General features: G+C 55.3%; 6 protein-coding genes across 6 annotated transcripts; 4 read left to right on the forward strand and 2 right to left on the reverse strand.

The window, feature by feature from the left end:
- Window positions 1-53: 53 nt before the first annotated feature.
- On the forward strand, window positions 54-3,857 carry FA10DRAFT_266909 (hypothetical protein). The gene is made up of 2 exons (XM_025521697.1): window positions 54-3,719; window positions 3,779-3,857. The coding sequence occupies exon 1, from the start codon at window positions 249-251 to the stop codon at window positions 3,609-3,611; it is 3,363 nt and encodes a 1,120-aa protein (XP_025377629.1). The 5' UTR covers window positions 54-248; the 3' UTR covers window positions 3,612-3,719; window positions 3,779-3,857.
- FA10DRAFT_266911 (hypothetical protein) lies at window positions 3,619-5,006 on the reverse strand. Its single transcript, XM_025521698.1, has 5 exons — window positions 4,882-5,006; window positions 4,765-4,805; window positions 4,022-4,645; window positions 3,772-3,950; window positions 3,619-3,703 (listed from the first exon to the last, which is right to left on the reverse strand). The coding sequence occupies exons 3-5, from the start codon at window positions 4,625-4,627 to the stop codon at window positions 3,670-3,672; spliced, it is 819 nt and encodes a 272-aa protein (XP_025377630.1). The 5' UTR covers window positions 4,628-4,645; window positions 4,765-4,805; window positions 4,882-5,006; the 3' UTR covers window positions 3,619-3,669.
- Window positions 5,007-7,415: 2,409 nt separating this feature from the next.
- FA10DRAFT_230949 (A/B/D/E cyclin) lies at window positions 7,416-8,777 on the forward strand (the record flags this gene model as incomplete). The annotated part of the gene is made up of 2 exons (XM_025518838.1): window positions 7,416-7,981; window positions 8,048-8,777. The coding sequence occupies 2 exons, from the start codon at window positions 7,416-7,418 to the stop codon at window positions 8,775-8,777; spliced, it is 1,296 nt and encodes a 431-aa protein (XP_025377631.1).
- A 1,554-nt stretch (window positions 8,778-10,331) lies between these two features.
- On the forward strand, window positions 10,332-12,213 carry FA10DRAFT_229640 (general substrate transporter; the record flags this gene model as incomplete). The annotated part of the gene is made up of 6 exons (XM_025518797.1): window positions 10,332-10,855; window positions 10,924-11,206; window positions 11,267-11,323; window positions 11,381-11,515; window positions 11,574-11,950; window positions 12,015-12,213. 6 exons carry the CDS (start codon window positions 10,332-10,334, stop codon window positions 12,211-12,213), a joined length of 1,575 nt encoding a protein of 524 aa, XP_025377632.1.
- On the reverse strand, window positions 12,108-14,993 carry FA10DRAFT_266915 (hypothetical protein). The gene is made up of 6 exons (XM_025521699.1): window positions 14,685-14,993; window positions 14,540-14,631; window positions 14,011-14,484; window positions 13,674-13,953; window positions 12,744-13,612; window positions 12,108-12,678 (listed from the first exon to the last, which is right to left on the reverse strand). The coding sequence occupies exons 1-6, from the start codon at window positions 14,896-14,898 to the stop codon at window positions 12,292-12,294; spliced, it is 2,316 nt and encodes a 771-aa protein (XP_025377633.1). The 5' UTR covers window positions 14,899-14,993; the 3' UTR covers window positions 12,108-12,291.
- Window positions 14,994-15,983: 990 nt separating this feature from the next.
- Window positions 15,984-18,574, forward strand: FA10DRAFT_241210 (hypothetical protein). The gene is made up of 4 exons (XM_025519237.1): window positions 15,984-16,793; window positions 16,849-17,889; window positions 18,011-18,108; window positions 18,192-18,574. The coding sequence occupies exons 1-4, from the start codon at window positions 16,379-16,381 to the stop codon at window positions 18,438-18,440; spliced, it is 1,803 nt and encodes a 600-aa protein (XP_025377634.1). The 5' UTR covers window positions 15,984-16,378; the 3' UTR covers window positions 18,441-18,574.
- The last annotated feature ends 239 nt before the right edge of the window (window positions 18,575-18,813 follow it).

An 18,813-nucleotide genomic window follows, 5' to 3' on the forward strand; every position in this document is an offset into this window, starting at 1 on the left:
AGACAATTTCGCTGCAGCTTGCTAACGCGCCTCAAGTTTGTCTTTGATGGACGCGCCCGACTTTCTCCTCTCTGCCTCGATCTCGTCGTCACTGTGGCGCGACTCCCAGCCATTGCTACGCACCAGACGGCTCACCAGTCTTCGCGCTTCGAACTGGTCCAAGAGATACCGCTCGCTTTCTAAGAAGACGATAGCACGATAGAGGAAGACGAGAAAGGCGCTTTTCACGCCTCTACAGATCCATCACAATGGCTTCTGAAGGAGGCAATCCGCCCTCGGCGCCAAGCGTCGAGATCTCGCTCGCGCCCACGGCTGCCTTTGCTGCTTCTGCAATGGCAGATGACCAGGACAAGCTTTCTGATTACATTCCAGCTAGCGCCGACCTTAGCCGAGCACCTAGCGCGAGCGCCAGTGCGAGCAGGATGCACTCGAAAGCGCCCAGCGAGGAGGGAAAGAGCAAGGACAGTGAGGACGAGGAAGAGGTGGACTCCGATGGCGAGGATGGAGATGATTCTAGAGATGCGACGATGGATTCGCCGAGCAAAGCTGAGCGGCTGCAGGCACAACGACGCGAAAAAGCCGAGCGGAGCGAAGCGCGCAAACACGAAAAGTCAGCGCGGGATGCGAAGCTGTCTTCGACGCGCGACGGACTCAACAGGAGCAAGCTTGCCGATAGCATGAAGCGTTTCAGCTATCTCCTCGGGCAAACGGAGCTGTTCCAGCACTTCATCGACATTAAAAAGGACCGAGATCCGGAGTTTGCAAAGTTGCTTGAGCAGACGCAGAGCAAGGCCAAGAAGGGCAAAAAGGGTGGAGCAGGAGAGGCGAGACGTCGAAAGACAGAAAAGGAAGAGGACGAGGAGCTCTTGGGCGAGGACGAACAAGAAGAGGAGGCGTTCGTCTTCGATGAAAGCCCGGCATATGTCAAGGGAGGCAAGATGCGAGACTACCAGGTGCAAGGTCTCAACTGGATGATCTCCCTCTACCAGCACGGCATCAACGGCATTCTCGCCGACGAAATGGGCCTGGGCAAGACGCTACAAACGATCTCCTTTCTGGGCTGGCTCAAATTCTACCGTGACACGCCGAGATTCCACTTGATTGTCGTGCCCAAGTCGACACTCGACAACTGGAAGCGCGAACTCGAGAATTGGGTTCCTGGATTCAAAGTTGTCTCGTTGCAGGGCGACAAGGAGGCAAGACAAGAGCTCATTCAGAGCCACTTGCTGACCCAAGACTTCGACATTCTCCTCACAACGTACGAGATGTGTCTTCGAGAAAAGGGCGCCCTCAAGAGGCTCTCGTGGGAGTACATTGTCATCGATGAGGCGCACCGAATCAAGAATGTCGACTCGATGCTCAGCCAGATTGTGCGGATGTTCAACAGTCGTAGTCGACTCCTTATTACCGGAACGCCGTTGCAGAACAACCTGATGGAGCTTTGGAGCTTGCTCAACTTCCTGCTGCCAGACGTCTTCTCCAACTCCGAGGACTTCGAGTCCTGGTTCAAGGAGAAAGGCGAAGAAGCCCAAGACCAGGTCGTCCAACAGCTGCACAAGGTACTTCGGCCATTCTTGCTGCGTCGAGTCAAGAGTGACGTCGAGAAGAGCTTGCTGCCCAAAAAGGAGATCAACGTCTTTGTCGGTCTGACGGAGATGCAGCGAAAGTGGTACAAGTCGATCCTGGAAAAGGACATTGACGCAGTCAATGGCGTGGGTTCCAAAAAGGAGGGAAAAACGAGGCTACTCAACATTGTCATGCAGCTGCGTAAATGCTGCAACCACCCTTACCTGTTCGACGGTGCCGAGCCAGGGCCGCCTTTTACAACAGACGAGCACCTCGTCTACAATTCCGACAAGATGATTATCCTCGACAAGCTGCTGAAGAGCATGAAGGCAAAGGGCAGCCGAGTTCTGATCTTTAGCCAAATGAGCCGCGTGCTCGACATCCTCGAGGACTACTGTCTCTTCCGCGAATACCAGTACTGCCGCATCGACGGAAGCTCGGCCCACGAGGACCGCATCTCTGCCATTGACGAATATAACAAACCCGGGAGCGAGAAGTTCGTCTTCCTTCTCACGACACGCGCGGGTGGACTAGGCATCAACCTTACCACAGCCGATGTTGTTGTGCTCTTCGACAGCGACTGGAACCCGCAAGCAGATCTGCAGGCCATGGATCGAGCCCATCGCATCGGTCAAACGAAGCAAGTTTATGTCTTCAGGTTCGTCACAGAGCATGCTATTGAGGAGCGCATCCTGGAGCGAGCGGCGCAGAAGCTTCGCTTGGACCAGCTCGTCATTCAGCAAGGACGCACACAGCCCAAGAATGCACAGCAGTCCAAAGACGAACTTGTCGACATGATTCAGCACGGTGCCGAGAAGATCATCAGCTCCAAAGAGAGCATGCTGATCGATGACGACATTGACAAGATCATCGCCAACGGAGAGGAGCGAACGAAAAAGCTCCAGGAAAAGTACAACGACTTGAACCTCGACGACCTGAACAACTTCAAGTCTGAATCGACACTCGAGTGGGAAGGCCAAGACTTCCGAAATCGACCGGGTGTCAAAGGCCTGTGGATCGAGCCATCGAAACGAGAGCGCAAGGGTGCCGTGTCGTACAGCGTTGACGACTACTACCGCGAAGCCATGAGCACCAAGAAGCCCTCTGCACCCAAAGCGCCCCGTGCGCCTCGCCAGGTCACCATTTACGACTACCAATTCTACCCATTGGAGCTTGCTGAGCTGCAGCGGCGCGAGACCGCGGCCTACCAGCGGAGCATCGGCTACCGTGTACCGAGCAAGCAAGCCTCGACCGCTGAGGGAGCTGACCCGTCAACGTCGGAAGAGGAGCGCAAGAAGGAGCAGGAGTTCATCGACACCGCTGAGCCGCTGACGGAGGAGGAGACGCAGCGGAAGGAAACGCTGGCCTTGCAAGGTCTCGCCGACTGGAATCGACGCGATTTCCAGGCTTTCGTGCGAGGATGCGAAAAGTACGGTCGGAACGACTTTGCGGCCATTACGGAAGAGGTTGGCGAGGCAAAGACGGAACGAGACGTCAAAGCATACTCCAAGGTGTTCTGGGAGCGCATCGAGGAGCTCAACGACCACGAGAAGATTATCCAGCGCATCGAAGAGGGAGAAAAGAAGCGGGAAAAGGTGGCACACCTCGAGGAGATGCTGAAGAAGAGGGTCGAGGCGTGCAAGATGCCGCAGCACCAGCTTAAGATCAACTATGGAACGGGCACGGCCAAGGGCAAAGGTTGGAGCGAGGACGAGGACCGATTCCTGCTGATTCGCCTTGCGAAGCATGGCTTGGTCGACGATGCGTACGACCGCATCAGGCAGGACATTGGCCAGAGCGACCTGTTCAGGTTTGACTGGTTCATCCGCAGTCGGACGCCGCTGGAGCTCAATCGACGGTGCAACACGCTCGTGAGCCTTTTGCAAAAGGACGATGCCGACGCGGCGGCCAACAGCGGCAAGGCAGGCGGTGCGGCGACCAAGAAGAGGACTGCAGACGCCTTGGCCAACGGAGACGGCGCCGGCTCCAGTCGGGGCTCGACGCCGGCAGGTGGCAGCAAGACGAGCAAGAAGAAGAAGACGTAGAGATGTGGTTGCAATGATACATTTGTATGGTCTGTCCGACCGAGATATACATTTTCCTCTACAGAGGTCGTTCACATCGAGTCTCATCGTGCCTGTTTGATCAAGGCGTGGGGTTTCAGTCTCGGTGTAAGCCTGAGCGAAAGGTCGATGTGGCACTTACGTTTCGCTGCATCGCTTCCCGCACACTCGATCGCCGCATCGCATACACTTGATATCAGCCCAATAGCCGCAGATGGAACAAGGTGGTGCCAAAGAACGATGCGAGGCCGGATACCTCGACGAGACAACGATGGCCTTTTTGAAGTTGATCGGTGCTTCGTCGTATGAAGACGACGCTGCCTGTGGCGGTGGTGGTCCGTATGAGTGAGCAAGGCACGTACTTTTGAGAAAAAAGGTAGAGGCCCACGCACCGCCTCGTCGAGAAGAGCTCGGAAGCCCTTCCTGTGTGTGATGATCCTCCGCAATTCGGCGCTCTGCTTTCTCTTGCCTGAGGCCGCCGTAGGAGTGGCTTGCCCTCCTGCCCCAGCCGCGCCTGCGGGGGCAGCAGCCTTAGAAAGGTCTTCGATGAGGGTAGCACTCTCTCTCTGCGCCTCTCGACCAGCCAAGATGCCTGCCAGCGTCGCAGCTGATGTTGAAGCCGCCGGCAGACCTATCCCTCCGGCGCCTCCAGACGCAGCTCCATCAGCGCCTCCAATCGCTGCAGACGCCTTCGCACCACCCGCGGCCTTGTCCTTGGACGAAAGTCCCCTCTCGAGCTCGTCCAAGCGTCGCTCCCTCTTGCGCTTGATCCGTTCTCTCTCCCGCTCGGCCCTCTCCTCTTCTCTCTCCCTCACCAAGGCCTGTTCCGCTGCCGTCAGCGCTCGCCTCACGGTCCTCGACCCTGCGCTGCCACTTCCATGTTGCGGCTGGAGCGTTCCACCATTGCTCTTTTTGCCGCTGCGCGACGAAGCAGAGGCAGCGCGCGCCAAGAGGCTGGACCTCTTCTTGACCTTGCGCGACGATTCGGTCTGCGACATGTATGGTTCTGACTAGCACTGCCATTCCCCCAATACGCCCGATGCAGAACACAAGTCAGTCTTATTTGTCGCGAAATGACAGATGATGTAGTGATCATAGGGACAAATCCATTCCCCGCTGAACGAGCAAGACGCACCGAGCAAGCCCCAAGGAATCAACCCCGATCTTCCCCTCTCCCTTTCGACAGTCGTACGATGATAAGAATGCGTATGTCGTCGGACCTTGCTTGCTTATCTAAAGCGTAGCGACGTACCTTCTTTTTTTCATGGAAGACTTGCCATTGCTCCGGCCCCGAGCCCCACCAGAATTCTTTGCTCGGTCCCGCCGTACGACTGAAGTGGGAGAACAATCGTCGATAGAAGGCGTCTTTATCGCCGGAGAAATAGACAAAATGTCCAAGGCAGCACTTGAAGTAGAGTAGTAGAAGTGGATTGGTGGAAAAGAGAGCTCGCTCGAGAAAAGAAAAAAAGATGTCGCGCGGCTTTGACGTACCTCAATGTGCAAGCCACTGCTAATTATCACAGCGCAGAATGATGCCCCTAGGCCTTGATGCGTGATGACAATCTATCTTGTACCGCTGCGATGGAAGAGAACCAGGAAAGATCGCAGCACCCAAAGTCCGCTGCTATGTTCAATGTAACGATGACTATGGGATGAGCTATCATCATCACGTTCGTCTGGCCAATTTCGCCCCGCGAGAGGAGGGGAAAGGTGTTGGAAATGTGATGGTGCATTTTGGCACAATTCACGTGACACAGACGCGCGATCCGCGAAGCTTGCTTTTCCCTTTGACAAGAGAGAGGCGCCATCGTGGGTCCAATTCTCGCAGCGCGTTGTGTGTGTGAGTGTGATTTTGGAAATCAGCACCGCTGAAATTCTATGTGCTCTTAGAGGAGAAGACTTATCCCAAGAGGCGGGTTGTTGACTGACCGATGACTTCCTCTCTCTTTTTTAATTCCCCTCTCTTCTCTCTCTGTCCGGGCAGCTTCCTCTCTTCTGGTTGCCAGGGGACTCACCTCATCCATTCGTCGTCCACCCTCTTCGCCAACCTCTCGGCCATAGCCCCCACCCCGCCAACAATTAGGCTTGTCAACTGTCGCAACACCTAGTGGGCCTCAGGAGGTTGATTCGGAGTAGACGGTACTGAACTTGGAGAGGTCGATCGTCATTGATCATACCAGCCTTGGGATTTTTCCCCTCTCCCATTCCTTTCCTCCCCCTTTCTCTCGTCTTCGTCGACGTCAGCGCCGCCTCCATCGCCATCGCCCACCGTCGTTACGGCTTCGGTCGTTTTGAGGAAAAGGCAATTCGATCGCCCCGACTTATTCTCCTTTGTCTACACTACCCCTCTCCTTCTTGTTGGCCGAGGTACCTCTCGACTCGCTGCAAAAAATCGCCGATCGGCTCTGCATTTGTCTACATCGCCTAACAAACGCTCGACCGACGCCTGGACAAAGTTATCCCATCTAATCTATCACTCCTCCCTTTCGCACACCAGCTGCTTCGACAAGGACAACCACCACCACCACCAACAACAACACCACCGCGCTTCGCCTAGCCTCGCTTCGCCTGACCTCGTCCGCGGCCAATTTGCACCACCAACTCTGTTACTCTGCTTCGGTCCTAGTTGCCCTTCGTCGCACTGACACAGCAAAGGAGTGACTTTCTTCGCGCGCAAACATTACATCACCACGCGCGGACAAGGCGGCATACAGTCGTGGGCGTACGCGGGGCAACCTGAAGAGCAGAGTCTACCTATCGCTCGAAAACGGTCACAACGAGCACAAGCCGTTCACACCATATTGACGCTGGCTCCATCCCTCACGCTCGCAAAAGCAAACGAGAAATGGCTCAGCCTGCAGTTCGGGTAAGTCAGAACAACGGTGACTGGTGGAGAAGAAGGGAGGAGGGGCTGAGGGGAAAGGATGGATTCATTGCACGGCGGCGACGCTGACTATCCTGCTGAACTCCCCGCAGACAACGGCATCGTCACGCACAAGGCCGACAAGATCGGGCATGCCCACTTCTCGAAGTGGGGAGCGCCTCTATGCGGGCACATCTGGTCTGGGCGAGTCGTCGAGAGCCGCAAATGCGAGAATCAAGCACGCTGCTAGCGCTTCCTCGCTCGGCAAGGCCTCTGCGGCGGGCGCTGTCCACAAGAGGCCCGCTCTGACAGACAAGACGAACCTGCAACACAGCCAGCCCAACGGTCGCCTACAGGACGGCAAGCCCCAAGTGAGCCATGCGCGCACCACATCCTCCACGACCACCGACTCCAACAATACCCTCAAACACAAGGTTCCGTCTGTGACACAATCACAACAAGCGGCCCCACTCGCTCGGCGCGAACCACGCTCTCGACAACCAAGCGCCGCGTCCGCAATCGCTACGGCCACCCACGACAGTAATGCCTTGCATGGCCATCTCCGCCACCAAAGGGTACCCTCCGCAACACGCTACTCGTCTGCCAGCTCCTCCACGGCTGTAAGCAATGGCAACGGCACTGCGGAGCTCAAGCACAGGATGGCCACCATTCCCACATCGTCGGCGCCCGCCGTCATGGAGATTGACGCCCACGACGACTTCGAGGCCATCACGGACGATGAGCGCAACGCCGAGGATGATGAAGGCGACGTCGAAACAGAGTCGGTTCCCGTCATGTCTTCGGCACCAGCAGCCGTGACGCAGCACGTCGAGCGCGTGTATGAGCTCGAAGACGACGAGGACATGAGCGACGCCGACAGCGATTGGCAGGGCAGCAGCGGCAGCGATTCACAGGGCCGCAAGATGAGCAGCAAGACTGAGACTGAAGAGGAAGACAACGATGTCGACGTCGATGTTGATGGATTTGCGTCCCGGACAAGTCAGAAATCAAAAGCGAAGCAGCTGGACGATGCTTTTGATACCGAAATTGTTGCCGTCGACGACGAGGACGACGAAGAAGAGGAAGAAGACGACGAGGACGACGAGGAGGGAGTGCCCCTCGATGTCAATGGCCAACCATTAGTGAATGAGTTCGATCCCGATTGCCTCTTGACTTTGCCTTTCGATCTCGAGAACCTAGCTCGACAAAAGGTGGCAGCTATCTGCGACAGGTACGAGGACAATGTCGTCCGGCCACAGACCGAGCGGGCAGCCGAAGAGAGGAAAGAGGCACTGGCCAAGGGTCTCGTCACTCCAGAGGTTGCTGCTCACGACGAAGAGCTCGCTCAGATGGGCTTGGACCCCGAAGAGGTGCGAGACACGAGCATGGCGGCAGAGTACGCCATGGAGATCTTTGACTACATGGCAAAATGTGAAGCAAAGACCATGGCCAACCCGAGCTACATGGACTTTCAGGGCGAGATTCAATGGTAAGTTCCTACCTGGTAGACCTTTGCACCTGCATCGTGACTGATCCCTTGTCTTCCTCGTTATAGGCACATGAGAGCCACGCTCGTCGACTGGCTGATGCAAGTCCATATGCGATATCACATGCTTCCCGAGACACTATGGATTGCTGTCAACATCGTCGACCGCTTCCTCTCGGCCCGCGTCGTATCGCTGGCCAAACTTCAGCTCGTCGGTGTCACGGCGATGTTTGTGGCAGCGAAGTACGAAGAAATCCTGGCGCCCAGCGTCGATGAGTTTGTCTTCATGACGGAGCGGGGGTACACCCGAGAGGAGATTCTCAAGGGCGAGCGCATCATCCTCTCCACCCTCGACTTCAACGTGTCCGAATACTGCTCTCCCTACTCGTGGGTTCGCCGGATCTCCAAGGCTGACGACTACGACATCAGGACTCGGACACTGTCCAAGTTCTTGATGGAGGTTGCGCTCTTCGACCACCGATTCCTGCGCGCCAAGCCAAGCCTGATTGCCGCTGTAGGCATGTTCCTCGCCAAGAAGATGCTTGGAGGTGAATGGGATGATGGCTTCGTCTACTATTCGACATACATCGAAGAGCAGCTCGTGCCGGGCGCCAACCTACTTCTCGAAAAGCTCATCGACCCCGACTTTGCCAGCAAGTTCGTCTGCATGAAGTACGCTCACAAAAAATTCCTCAAGGCAAGCACATATGCTGCCGACTGGGCAAAGAGGAACCACGAAGCCCTTCTTCAACAGGCTGCTGCATACGGGCACCCACAGCAGCAGCAGTCGCAGCCGTAAAAGATGCAGAATCAATGGCACCCCTTTCTTCTCTCTTTCTCTCTCGACGAAACACTCACGCCTCACGACTCGGTTCCACGCATGTACTCTTTAAATCGCACAACATCCAACTCACCGTCTAGACACCACCCCCTTTCCGGAGCGCCTCCCGCCCATCCCCTCTTCCCGCCTCTCTCGCTCCCTGCTGCCGAGCAGTGGCGACGGCAGGGAGCCGCCAACTTGGCCACAAGCTAAATAAACTTTACAAAGACCGTGTCAATGACCTTCAACAACAACATCACCATCATCATCACCAGACCGTCTTTTCGCCTTCGACTTCGACTTCTCAGCTCTTTGCTCCCTTTCCTGTCAATAAGTTCTTCTTTCTTTGCATGCAAGTCTCTGTTGAAGTCTTCTATATGCTTTCCTTAACAAGCCCAATCATCTCTTCAAGATCTTCTCTTACTCATCATCAATCGTTTATTTCCTTCAAGTCGAGACGAGACGAGACGAGATGAATCTTCAATGAAAGTACCAGAACTACTTCTGTGACCTGCCGTGCCTTGCGCTGGCTGGGCTTTCCCTTCTGGCATGGGGAGACGTGTTGAACGAGAAAGTGCTGCCGGAGCAACTCGGGAGCTATAGAAAACGAAGCATGAGGGGAAAGGGCGATTCATCGGAGTGCCAAGAGGGGACCACCCGATGCTACCCCCACAAGGACAGAAACAGGACCTCGCTACAAATGCGTCTTTTTCTGGGGAGCTGAATTTGCCCACGCGGAATGCTCTGGCATGAGGCTTCTCCCCTGGACAGGTAAAGAGGTAGGCAGGTACCCTTGACAGGCGAGAGGCACGAGGCAATTTCGTGCCTAAATTCGTGTCGAAAAGAGTGGCAATCTACAGGACAGAAAATAAAAGTGAGCGCGGGGGGCGCGGCGCCAAAAACGATTAAAAAGGCTTCCTCTCGTCTAGCTGCGGTGCGAAGACACGCTTGTCAGGGAGGGTTGCATGCTTGGCACGCAACAACCTGATGAGGACCCCTGAGCAAGCGGATCGATACCTGTGTGCTGTCGGAGTGTGGTGATGCCCGATAAGTGACGGGGCATAGCTTGTGGTGCTGTACGCAGACGGCGACTGGGCCGATGGCAGCGTCGTGGAGTGGTATCTTTAGCATATCCCAACCGTATATCGACATTTCTTGGCAATCAGAGTAGCACGACTGCCTACGGCTGATTCCGTCTTGAGGTAAGCGCCAGAGTCGTGGGGAAAGCGGGGTAATGCAGCGTTCCTGCTGCACTTCCTCAGGGATGAGATCAAAAGCAGTCCTCACCGTGTTTTTTTCCACCTGGGGCGAGCCTGCTGTAGTGGAAGACGTCTGCTGCATATTCTCGCAAGAGATTATGAGTATAATCCACTGGTCTGATCTGGAGCCGAAACACGGGCGCTACCGAGCGGGACGGACCGTGGCAGCGGTGTTTTGCCTTGTCGGAAGATATAAGAGCGCCCTCCGCCGTCCTTTCCTGGGGTTTCTCTCCTCCTAAACTTTCTCTTCCAAACCTCTTCCTCCTCTTTCGCCATGGAGACACCCGAGAAGACGCCGTTGATGGCGCAGGCTCGACAGCAGTTTCTCGACCTCTTTCGGTGGAAACAGCGCGTGTCTATCATCGACGAGAACGGCAATGAGAAAATTGAATACCAATCACCCGTTGTACCGACCAATCCCGTAACGTTGCTTTGGCAGCTGACAGCAAAGCAGTGGCTCTTCTACTGGACTGGCTTCTTCTGCTGGTTCGGTGACGCCTTTGACTTTCACGCCCTCTCGATTCAGACGAGCAAGCTCTCCGCCTTTTACGGTGTCACAAAGTCTGACGTATCAACCGCCATCACCCTTACGCTGCTCTTGCGCTCCGTTGGTGCCGTCTTTTTCGGCATCGCAGGCGACTACTTTGGACGAAAATATCCCATGGTGCTCAACATGTTCCTCCTGGGCGCGCTGCAGATCGGTAGCATTTATGCGACGACGTTCAATCAATTTCTTGCGACACGGGCCCTCTTCGGCATTGCGATGGGAGGCGTCTTTGGAAATGCGGCCGCCATGGCGTGAGTCATTTCCTCCTCACAGCCGTCTCATACACAAAACAGCTGACATAAACCACGCTGTCTTCAAGCCTTGAGAATGTCCCTGCGGAAGCCCGTGGCATCCTCTCTGGCATCTTCCAGTCAGGTTACAGCTTCGGCTATGTGATTGCAGCCTGCGTAAATTTGGGCGTGGGCGGCGCTCCCGACTCCTGGCGTACGGCCTTCTGGGTTGGTGCTGGTTTGAGTTTCTCTGGTGGGATCCTCCGACTTCTATTCCCGGAATCGAAACAATTCATCGAGAAGAAGAAGTCTGGCAACAAGGGTGGGGCCACCAACGCCTTTTTGCGCGAGTTCAAAAAGATGATCAAGAAGGTGAGTGCTCTCAGATGAAAATTGGCTAGTGCTCTTCCTGACTGAGAACGTTTGCTGTAGGAGTGGCAGCGTGTGCTCTACACCATCGTCTTGATGGCCATCTTCAACTTCTACTCTGTGAGTTCGCCTAAGAGGGTGGCATGTGAGTACCTCGGCTGACCGCATGAACACAAGCATACGACGCAGGACAGCTACACCACCTTCCTCTTGACTCAGAAGCGAATGAACAACTCTTTGGCTTCCAAGGCATCCATCTTGATGAAGACAGGTGCCTGTGTTGGTGGAACTACCGTTGGATGGGCAAGTCAGGTGCGTAGCAAACCCAAAGGCACACTTGCCGACCACCGAGCTGATCCCGACTTCACAGTTCTTCGGCCGACGTCGTTCTATTGCAGTCTGTGGTATCCTCTGCTGCTGTATCATCCCCGCATGGGTCCTGCCCGACTCCTTTGGCGCTCTCGCAACAGGTGGTTTCATTCTGCAGTTCTTCGTGCAGGGCGCCTGGGGTGTGATCCCCATCCACCTGTCGGAACTGAGCCCACCGGCCTTCCGAGCTTCGTTCCCCGGGCTTACCTACCAGCTCGGAAACATGATTAGTTCCCCGGCGGCCCAGATCGTCAACGAAATCAGCGAGAGAACGACCGTATTTGACGTGGGTGCACGAAGGCAGGCTTACGGTCCAACGATGGCGATTGCGACGGCAATTATCTCGCTCCTTCTGACTTTCTGGATCAGTATTGGACCGTGAGTTAACAAGTACTGCTTTGCTGACGTGCCATCCTAAAGAACTGAACTCTATCTACTGCAGCGAGCGCAAAGGCTCTCACTTCGAGACAGTCGCTGCTGCTGGTGCAGAAGTTAATCTGGGCGAGCAGCAGCACAAGCACGAGAACACGGCCGACTCGCCCGCCGAAGACCAGAGTGCGCTGGAAAAGTCTAGCTTGCACGGCAGCTCCGAAGACGAAAAGAAGGACGACGGTCTGCAGACTCAGACGAAAGACGTCTAGAATTTTATTGCGAAGCCTCCCGCATAGACAGGAATGGTCGAATTTCCATTACTCTTGTTTCCTCTTCGTAAATGCCATCTACTTGACAAGGCCCTTCTGCCCGTCGTACAGGATGTTGAGCAAGACAGTCGAACCGAGGACGTGAGCCTCGCACTGCGGCTCCACGACAATTGTTTGCGTCTCATCAACAAGGATTGCCGGTCCCACAATGCCATGGCCAGCCTTAATTGACTTGAGCTTGACGATGGGCGTTTGAACACGGCCCGTCTGCTCAAAGTAAACGTCACGGCGCGCAACAACGACGTCCTTCTCTTCAAGAGATACGGGCGCAAAGCTGCCGGACTCCTTGAGTCGTCGCTCATGCTCGGCGTGGGCTGACTCGCCGACAACATCGTACGATTTGCCGATGCCTCGCACCCGGATATCGTCGACAATGATCGACTTATCATTGAGGACAAAGCCAAACTAAGCGTCCGCTCACAGGTCAGCACTTTTCTCTCCACTTTTGGGTCCACTTTTATTGAACATACCTCCTGCTTGTAGGTGTCGAGGAAGACCTTTTCTACGTCCCAGCCTTCTGCCGGTTTCAGCGTCATCAGGCTGGTGTCGGTCCCATCGTAGCGGAGGTTGAGGAGCGTCTCAATCTGTAATCTTTCGCCATGGAAGCCCTGCCCTTCCAATTCCTTCCTGACGCGATTTTGCAGCTCTTCAGCCCTCGCGGCGACTCGCTGTTCGACCTCCTTGGTACCCCACGTCTCGGAGCACGGTTCTTGCTGCTCAAATACACGATCGGCCAGAGCCATACCGTACGCCGAAAGGATCGATGAGTAGCAGTGCACCATCACCGTTGTGATGCCGAGGGATCGAGCAAGGGCGCACGCGTGCTGCCCGCCAGCACCGCCGAAACAGCAAAGGATGTGCTTGGAGGTGGAATAGCCCCTGGCCTCCGTCAGAGCTCGGATGGGGCGGCACATGGTCTCGTTTGCCACGCGAATGAAGCCCTGTGCGACTTCATCGAGGGACATGTTCTTGCCTGTTTCATCATTGATCTGCTTCCGAAGCTTCTCAAACTCGCTCCTCGTCGCCTCCTCGTCCAAACCCTGGTCCTCGTTGGGGCCAAAGATCTTGGGAAACATCTCGACGGCGAGATGACCCGTGACGAGGTTAGCGTCGGTGATGGCCAATGGCCCTCCTTTCCGGTAACAGACAGGTCCAGGGTGTGCAGATGCAGACTCGGGCCCGACGGAGAAGAGACCGTTACGGAAGAAGAGGCGCGACGAACCACCCGAGGCGACTGTATTGACATCGAGCTGCGGGGATTGAATCGTGACGCCGGCGAGCGTCGTCTCAAACACCTGCTCATACCTGCCAGCATACCGTGCAACGTCGCTCGAGGTGCCTAAACCGCAACGAAATGATCAGCTTCACCCTTGGTCACTGGCAGAAGTGCAGGTACACACCTCCCATGTCAATGGAGACGACTGGCCTGCCGTCCTTGTCGTCAAACGCAGTGCGCGCCATGGCCACGACGCCACCGGCAGGCCCACTGATGATGCTCTTTAGCCCACTGAAGCGCTCGACGCTCGTCAAACCGCCGTCTGACATCATGAACTCGACTCTTGTCCCTGAAGTGCCATCGCGGAGGCTGGCATCAAAGCCCGAGAAGAAGCTGTCGATGTATGCTTTAAGAACCGGTGTGAGGTAGGCATCGGCGGTCGATGATGTTCCTCGGGGAACAAGCTTAGTGCCAAGTCAGCTTTCGTTGATGTATGCAGCTGCCAGGTAGAGGCACCTCACCTTGATCATTGGCATGAGTGAAGAACTGGCCGAGATGTGCTGGAAACCAATTTCCTTGGCAATCTCTTCGACGATCTTCTCGTGTTCCGGATACGTGTAGCTGTGCATCAAAACGACTGCCAGCGCTCGGTAGCCTTGGTCATAGAGCTTTTGAAGATCGCTCTTGATCGTGGCGCGATCGGGCTTCTTGAGCACAGCTACGGCTTCTCCGCTGACACCTTGTACAATCTCGGGCGCAACATTACTTTTCGCCCCGTGTGGGGGCGGAGGCTGATCTTCGCCTTGGTATGCCCGGACAACTCTGGACGAGTCATCAAACTTGATCTTGTTCTCGTCGGCATGCACGTCGGATGTGTAGCCCACGAGCGTGACCCTCTCGTCCACCTCGACCACATCTGAGTAGAGGACATCTGGCTTGCGAATAGCGAGATCAAAGATACGGGGCCTCGACTGGTTGCCGATTTGTACGATGTCCTGCAAAGAGCTCCTTGAGCGAGTGCAGACGCGACGGAGATGAGGAAATGCTCACCTTAAACCCTTTTGAGGTGACTAGGGCATGCTTTTCCCCCTTACGCTCAAGTAGTGCATTGGTGGCGACGGTCGTGGACAAACGGATGTACTCTGAAGACAGGTGTCAGACAGAGAATGCTCGAGCGAGAGACTGAAGCACTCACCAATGTCGTGAGTCTCGATCTTGTCGCCTCGGGCAATCTTTGTCCCCCTGGCTATCTCAACGATTCTCCGCACCGCCTCGCGGGGCGCATCTTTGTAGTTATTTGGGTCGTGGGAGAGAAGCTTGACGACAATATCGTCTCTCTCGCCGGGTATTCTCCCTAGAGCGTCGGTAAATGTTCCCCCTCGATCGATGGAGATCTGGAGCTTGCCCATGGTTGTTGGTCGACACAGAAGATCACGAATCGTGACTACCCATGAGAGAGGGTGGAGGTAAATCACGTGATTTCGAACAAGAGAGATCCGTCGTCTTCTCACTGCTTGCTTCTTCGTCCCTTCACTTCAACGAGCAGCGAGAGGCAAGAAGGGGAGGCAGGTATGAGCGATGGTGCGGTAGTAGCCAGGCGTCTTCTGAAACTCCAGTTCGCCTCTCGCTTTCCGCCAAGAGATAAACTTGTCTGGCCAAATTCTTCTGACTTGTTGCGCGCACAAAAACATCTCTGTCGCGACCTCTTTCAGGAAGAAGGAGGCTCGATCCAGTACCAGAAGACGTTTGCCAAGGTGCTGTTGTCCAAATTGGAGTTTGCCATCGAAAAGGTGCAGATTGACGATGATGGGGAAGAGTACGAGGTGGACGGGGCGATAGTGGAGCACTATGCTTCTTTGATGGCCGCAAGCTCGCAAAGGGACTTGAGCCAGACCGTCACATACTACTATCCTGGCACCAATCGCTCGGAACAAGGCGATGGTGTGTTCGCGGGATGGAACAGTGTCCGACTCGAGGAGGAGGTCTCGACGATCACAAGGGGGACTACGGGTCTCAAGACATGGGAGGCAAGTCTGAGTCTGGCCTCGCTTCTCGTCGCCCACGCCTACTCAATATTCAGACCCGGCGTCCGAATCTTGGAGCTGGGAAGCGGTGCGGGACTGCTCGGAGCTCTCTGTGGGCAGCTCCAGCAAGATGGAAGGGTGTTGCTGACGGATCTAGAAGGACAAGTTCTGGATAGGTTGCGGGCAACCATTGACAAAAGTGTGTCTTTCTTTCCGTCATGTCTTCGTTGTTGTCGAGTACTGACGGTCGATCTTTCCTCAGATTGTTGCTCGCAATTGGACATGATGCAGGTGCAAGGGCTCGATTGGCGAGACATCGATCGAGATCTTCTCGTCAGCTTCAAACCCGATATCATACTTGCTGCCGATGTCGTCTACGACCCGGAACTGTGCGAGCCGCTGGCATGCACCCTCAGAACAGCCTTGGAAGTGGGCAGTGCCGAGGTACACGCCCTCGTGGCCAGCACCGTGAGAAACGACGAGACCTACCAGATCTTTTTGAATGCTCTAGGTGAGCTCTTTTCATCTACATTGACTGCTTGATGCTGATATGTCGTCAACAGCTACTCAAGGGATAGTTGTGGCCGGCGAAGAGAACACCGTTCGACCTCTATTGGACCTCCGCACGGGCGAGTTGGGCGAACAGGGCGATGTCCATCTCTTTGCTTCTTCCCACGATTCCCAGCTCGATGGGACGGTCCGCTTGATCAATTTAAAATACCACGTGGCGTGAGATAATCAACTCCACACAAACCCCTGTACCTTCGTGGCTTTTTGCTGTGCGCTCGAGATACGACTACTCAGCACCCTTTCATCACCCACATCTACACCACACATTCCCCCGACCGATAAGCCACCACTAAGCATGGTTTCCTCTTGGCTTTCCAAGGCCTCTGCGCTGGCCGTCTGTGCCATTGCTGTTTCGAGAGCCGTAGCGACGCCCACAGGCGCTCCTGCTCCGGCCGAGGAGGTCAAGTTCGACAACCTCGGCCAAATGCACTGGGATTCTGACAACAGTAAGACGGAGCCCGCGCCCATTGGCAGGCCCAACTTCGACCGACTCGACGTCGCTGCCATTGAAAAGTCGTTTGAGGCCGAGACAAAGCTGTGGCTGCAGGAGGCTATGCAGACTGGAAAGCACGCCGCCGAGGACCTTAACGAGAAGCTCCAGGAGCTGCTCTCCAACATCGAAAAGACCGTCGATGGCGTCAAGCACGATGCTACTGCCTCGGCTCAGGATTGGATCCACAAGGGACTGGTCTGGGTCAATGGCGTCAAATGTGAGCCTAATCTGCGTCGCACTTTCAATCTTTCTACTCACATCACTCTCCACAGACGAGAAGCTCATTCACCCACGATTCCCCGACTACGCACTGCGTCTTTCGACGTCGTCGGACATTTCGACAAAGTGTGACCCGGACGTCAAGTCGTACAGCGGCTACTTTGATGTTGGTGAAGACAAGCATCTCTGGTTCGCTTTCTTCGAGTCTCGCTCTCGCAAGGCGTCTGCTGCGCCGGAGAAGGAGCCCGTCGTCATGTGGCTTAATGGAGGCCCTGGATGCTCGTCGTCTGCTGGTTGGCTCATGGAGGGTGTCGGACCCTGCACTATCGACAAGAACGGCACAGCGACAAAGTACAATGAGCACAGCTGGACCAACAAGGCTAGCGTTTTCTTCCTCGACCAGCCCGTTAATGTCGGCTACTCGTACAGCGAGTCATCCGAGGTCAACAACACGCCCCAGGGCGCCGAGGATGTCTATGCCTTCCTCAGCCTCTTCTTTACAAAGTTCCCCGAATACAGCGAATCGCCTTTCACTATTGCTGCCGAATCGTACGGCGGTAGGTACGCACCTCTCTACGCTGCCAAGATCCACGCCGAGAACAAGAAGATCAAGGCGCAGCAAGAGCAGAGCATTCAGACGGCCTTCTCGCCGAAGGCCATCAACCTCCACTCGATCATGCTGGGCAACGGCTTGACGAACCCAAAGATTCAATTCCCCGCGGTTGTTGACTTCGCTTGCCACGGAAAGTACGCACTTTGGGGAAAGGACAGCCCCGAATGTGTCAAGCTCACGTCCAAGGCCAAGACGTGCGAGAGCCTCATCGACCAGTGCTACAAGTACGACTCTAGGCTGACGTGCCTGCCTGCCGCCTTGTACTGCTGGTCAGGCATGTACACCGACGCACAGCAGTCGGGTCGGAACCTGTACGACGTGCGAAAGTCGTGCAACCGTGACCCCGACGCAGATGGGCCCCTGTGCTACCGCGACGAGACTTACGTCGAGCGGTACATGAACGAGCCTGCGGTCAAGAAGGCGTACGGGGTACCCGACAGCATCAAGTATCAGGCCTGCAACATGCAGATCAACCAGAATTGTGAGTGTCTTCTTCAGCCACCCCCTCTTTTTCCCTTTCTTCTTCTTCTTCTTCTCTCTCTTCCTTCAACGCTTTCTATTAAGCCCATTTCTTCACCTGTGCTGATCTTCTCCTTTCGCAGTCTTGATGCAAGGAGACTCAATGCACGACTCCTCTGCAGTGCTTCCGGAGATGATCGAAGACGGAATCCGCCTCCTCGTCTATGCGGGAGAAGCTGATGTGAGTTTTTTTTTTTTTTCCTCCTCCTCCTCCTCCTCCTTCTCCTCCTCCTCCTCCCTTACTCATTACCCCTTGCAACCCAGTTCATGTGTAATGCAATTGGAAATGAACGGTGGAGCATGCAGCTCGAGACCGACTACGCCTCCGAGCTGGCCACGAACAAGAAGGACTGGATCGTCGACGGAAAGAAGGCCGGATACGTTCGCAGCTCCGGTAAAGGTGCTGTGGCGTACATTAGTGTCAAGAATGCGGGCCATATGGTGCCGCTCGACCAGCCCAAGGCAGCGCAGTCTATGGCGGAGACCTGGCTGGCTCACAAGGACTTTGCCTGATGTCTTCTCGTCGCTCGCGTAGGTCTTCTTCTATGCTCGGGACTCACTCGAGATGAGCGGGAAGTTGCCAACGAATGCAGATATGTGGAGTATGCACTACTATTTATTTTTTGAAACGCGAACTTCAATTTGTGAAATAGTCCAGAGACATCAACGCCAAACTAACTGCTCAATTCAACCTCATGCTCAGTGGCACGAACAAGTAGTGATTGGGATCTTGCTCACGCCAAGGCAACGAGGTAGGAAGTGACGCTCTGGTGCTAGACAGTACAGCATCATCTGTGGAAATCGAGCCGCGTCTCATCTCGACAATCATTCGGTGTCTTGTAGGCGAAAGCGATCCACAGACACAACAGTCACCCTCTGCGTGCTG

Source organism: Acaromyces ingoldii (assembly GCF_003144295.1).
Source record: "Acaromyces ingoldii strain MCA 4198 unplaced genomic scaffold FA10scaffold_3, whole genome shotgun sequence".
In the NCBI taxonomy this organism is placed as follows: Eukaryota; Fungi; Basidiomycota; class Exobasidiomycetes; order Exobasidiales; family Cryptobasidiaceae; genus Acaromyces; species Acaromyces ingoldii.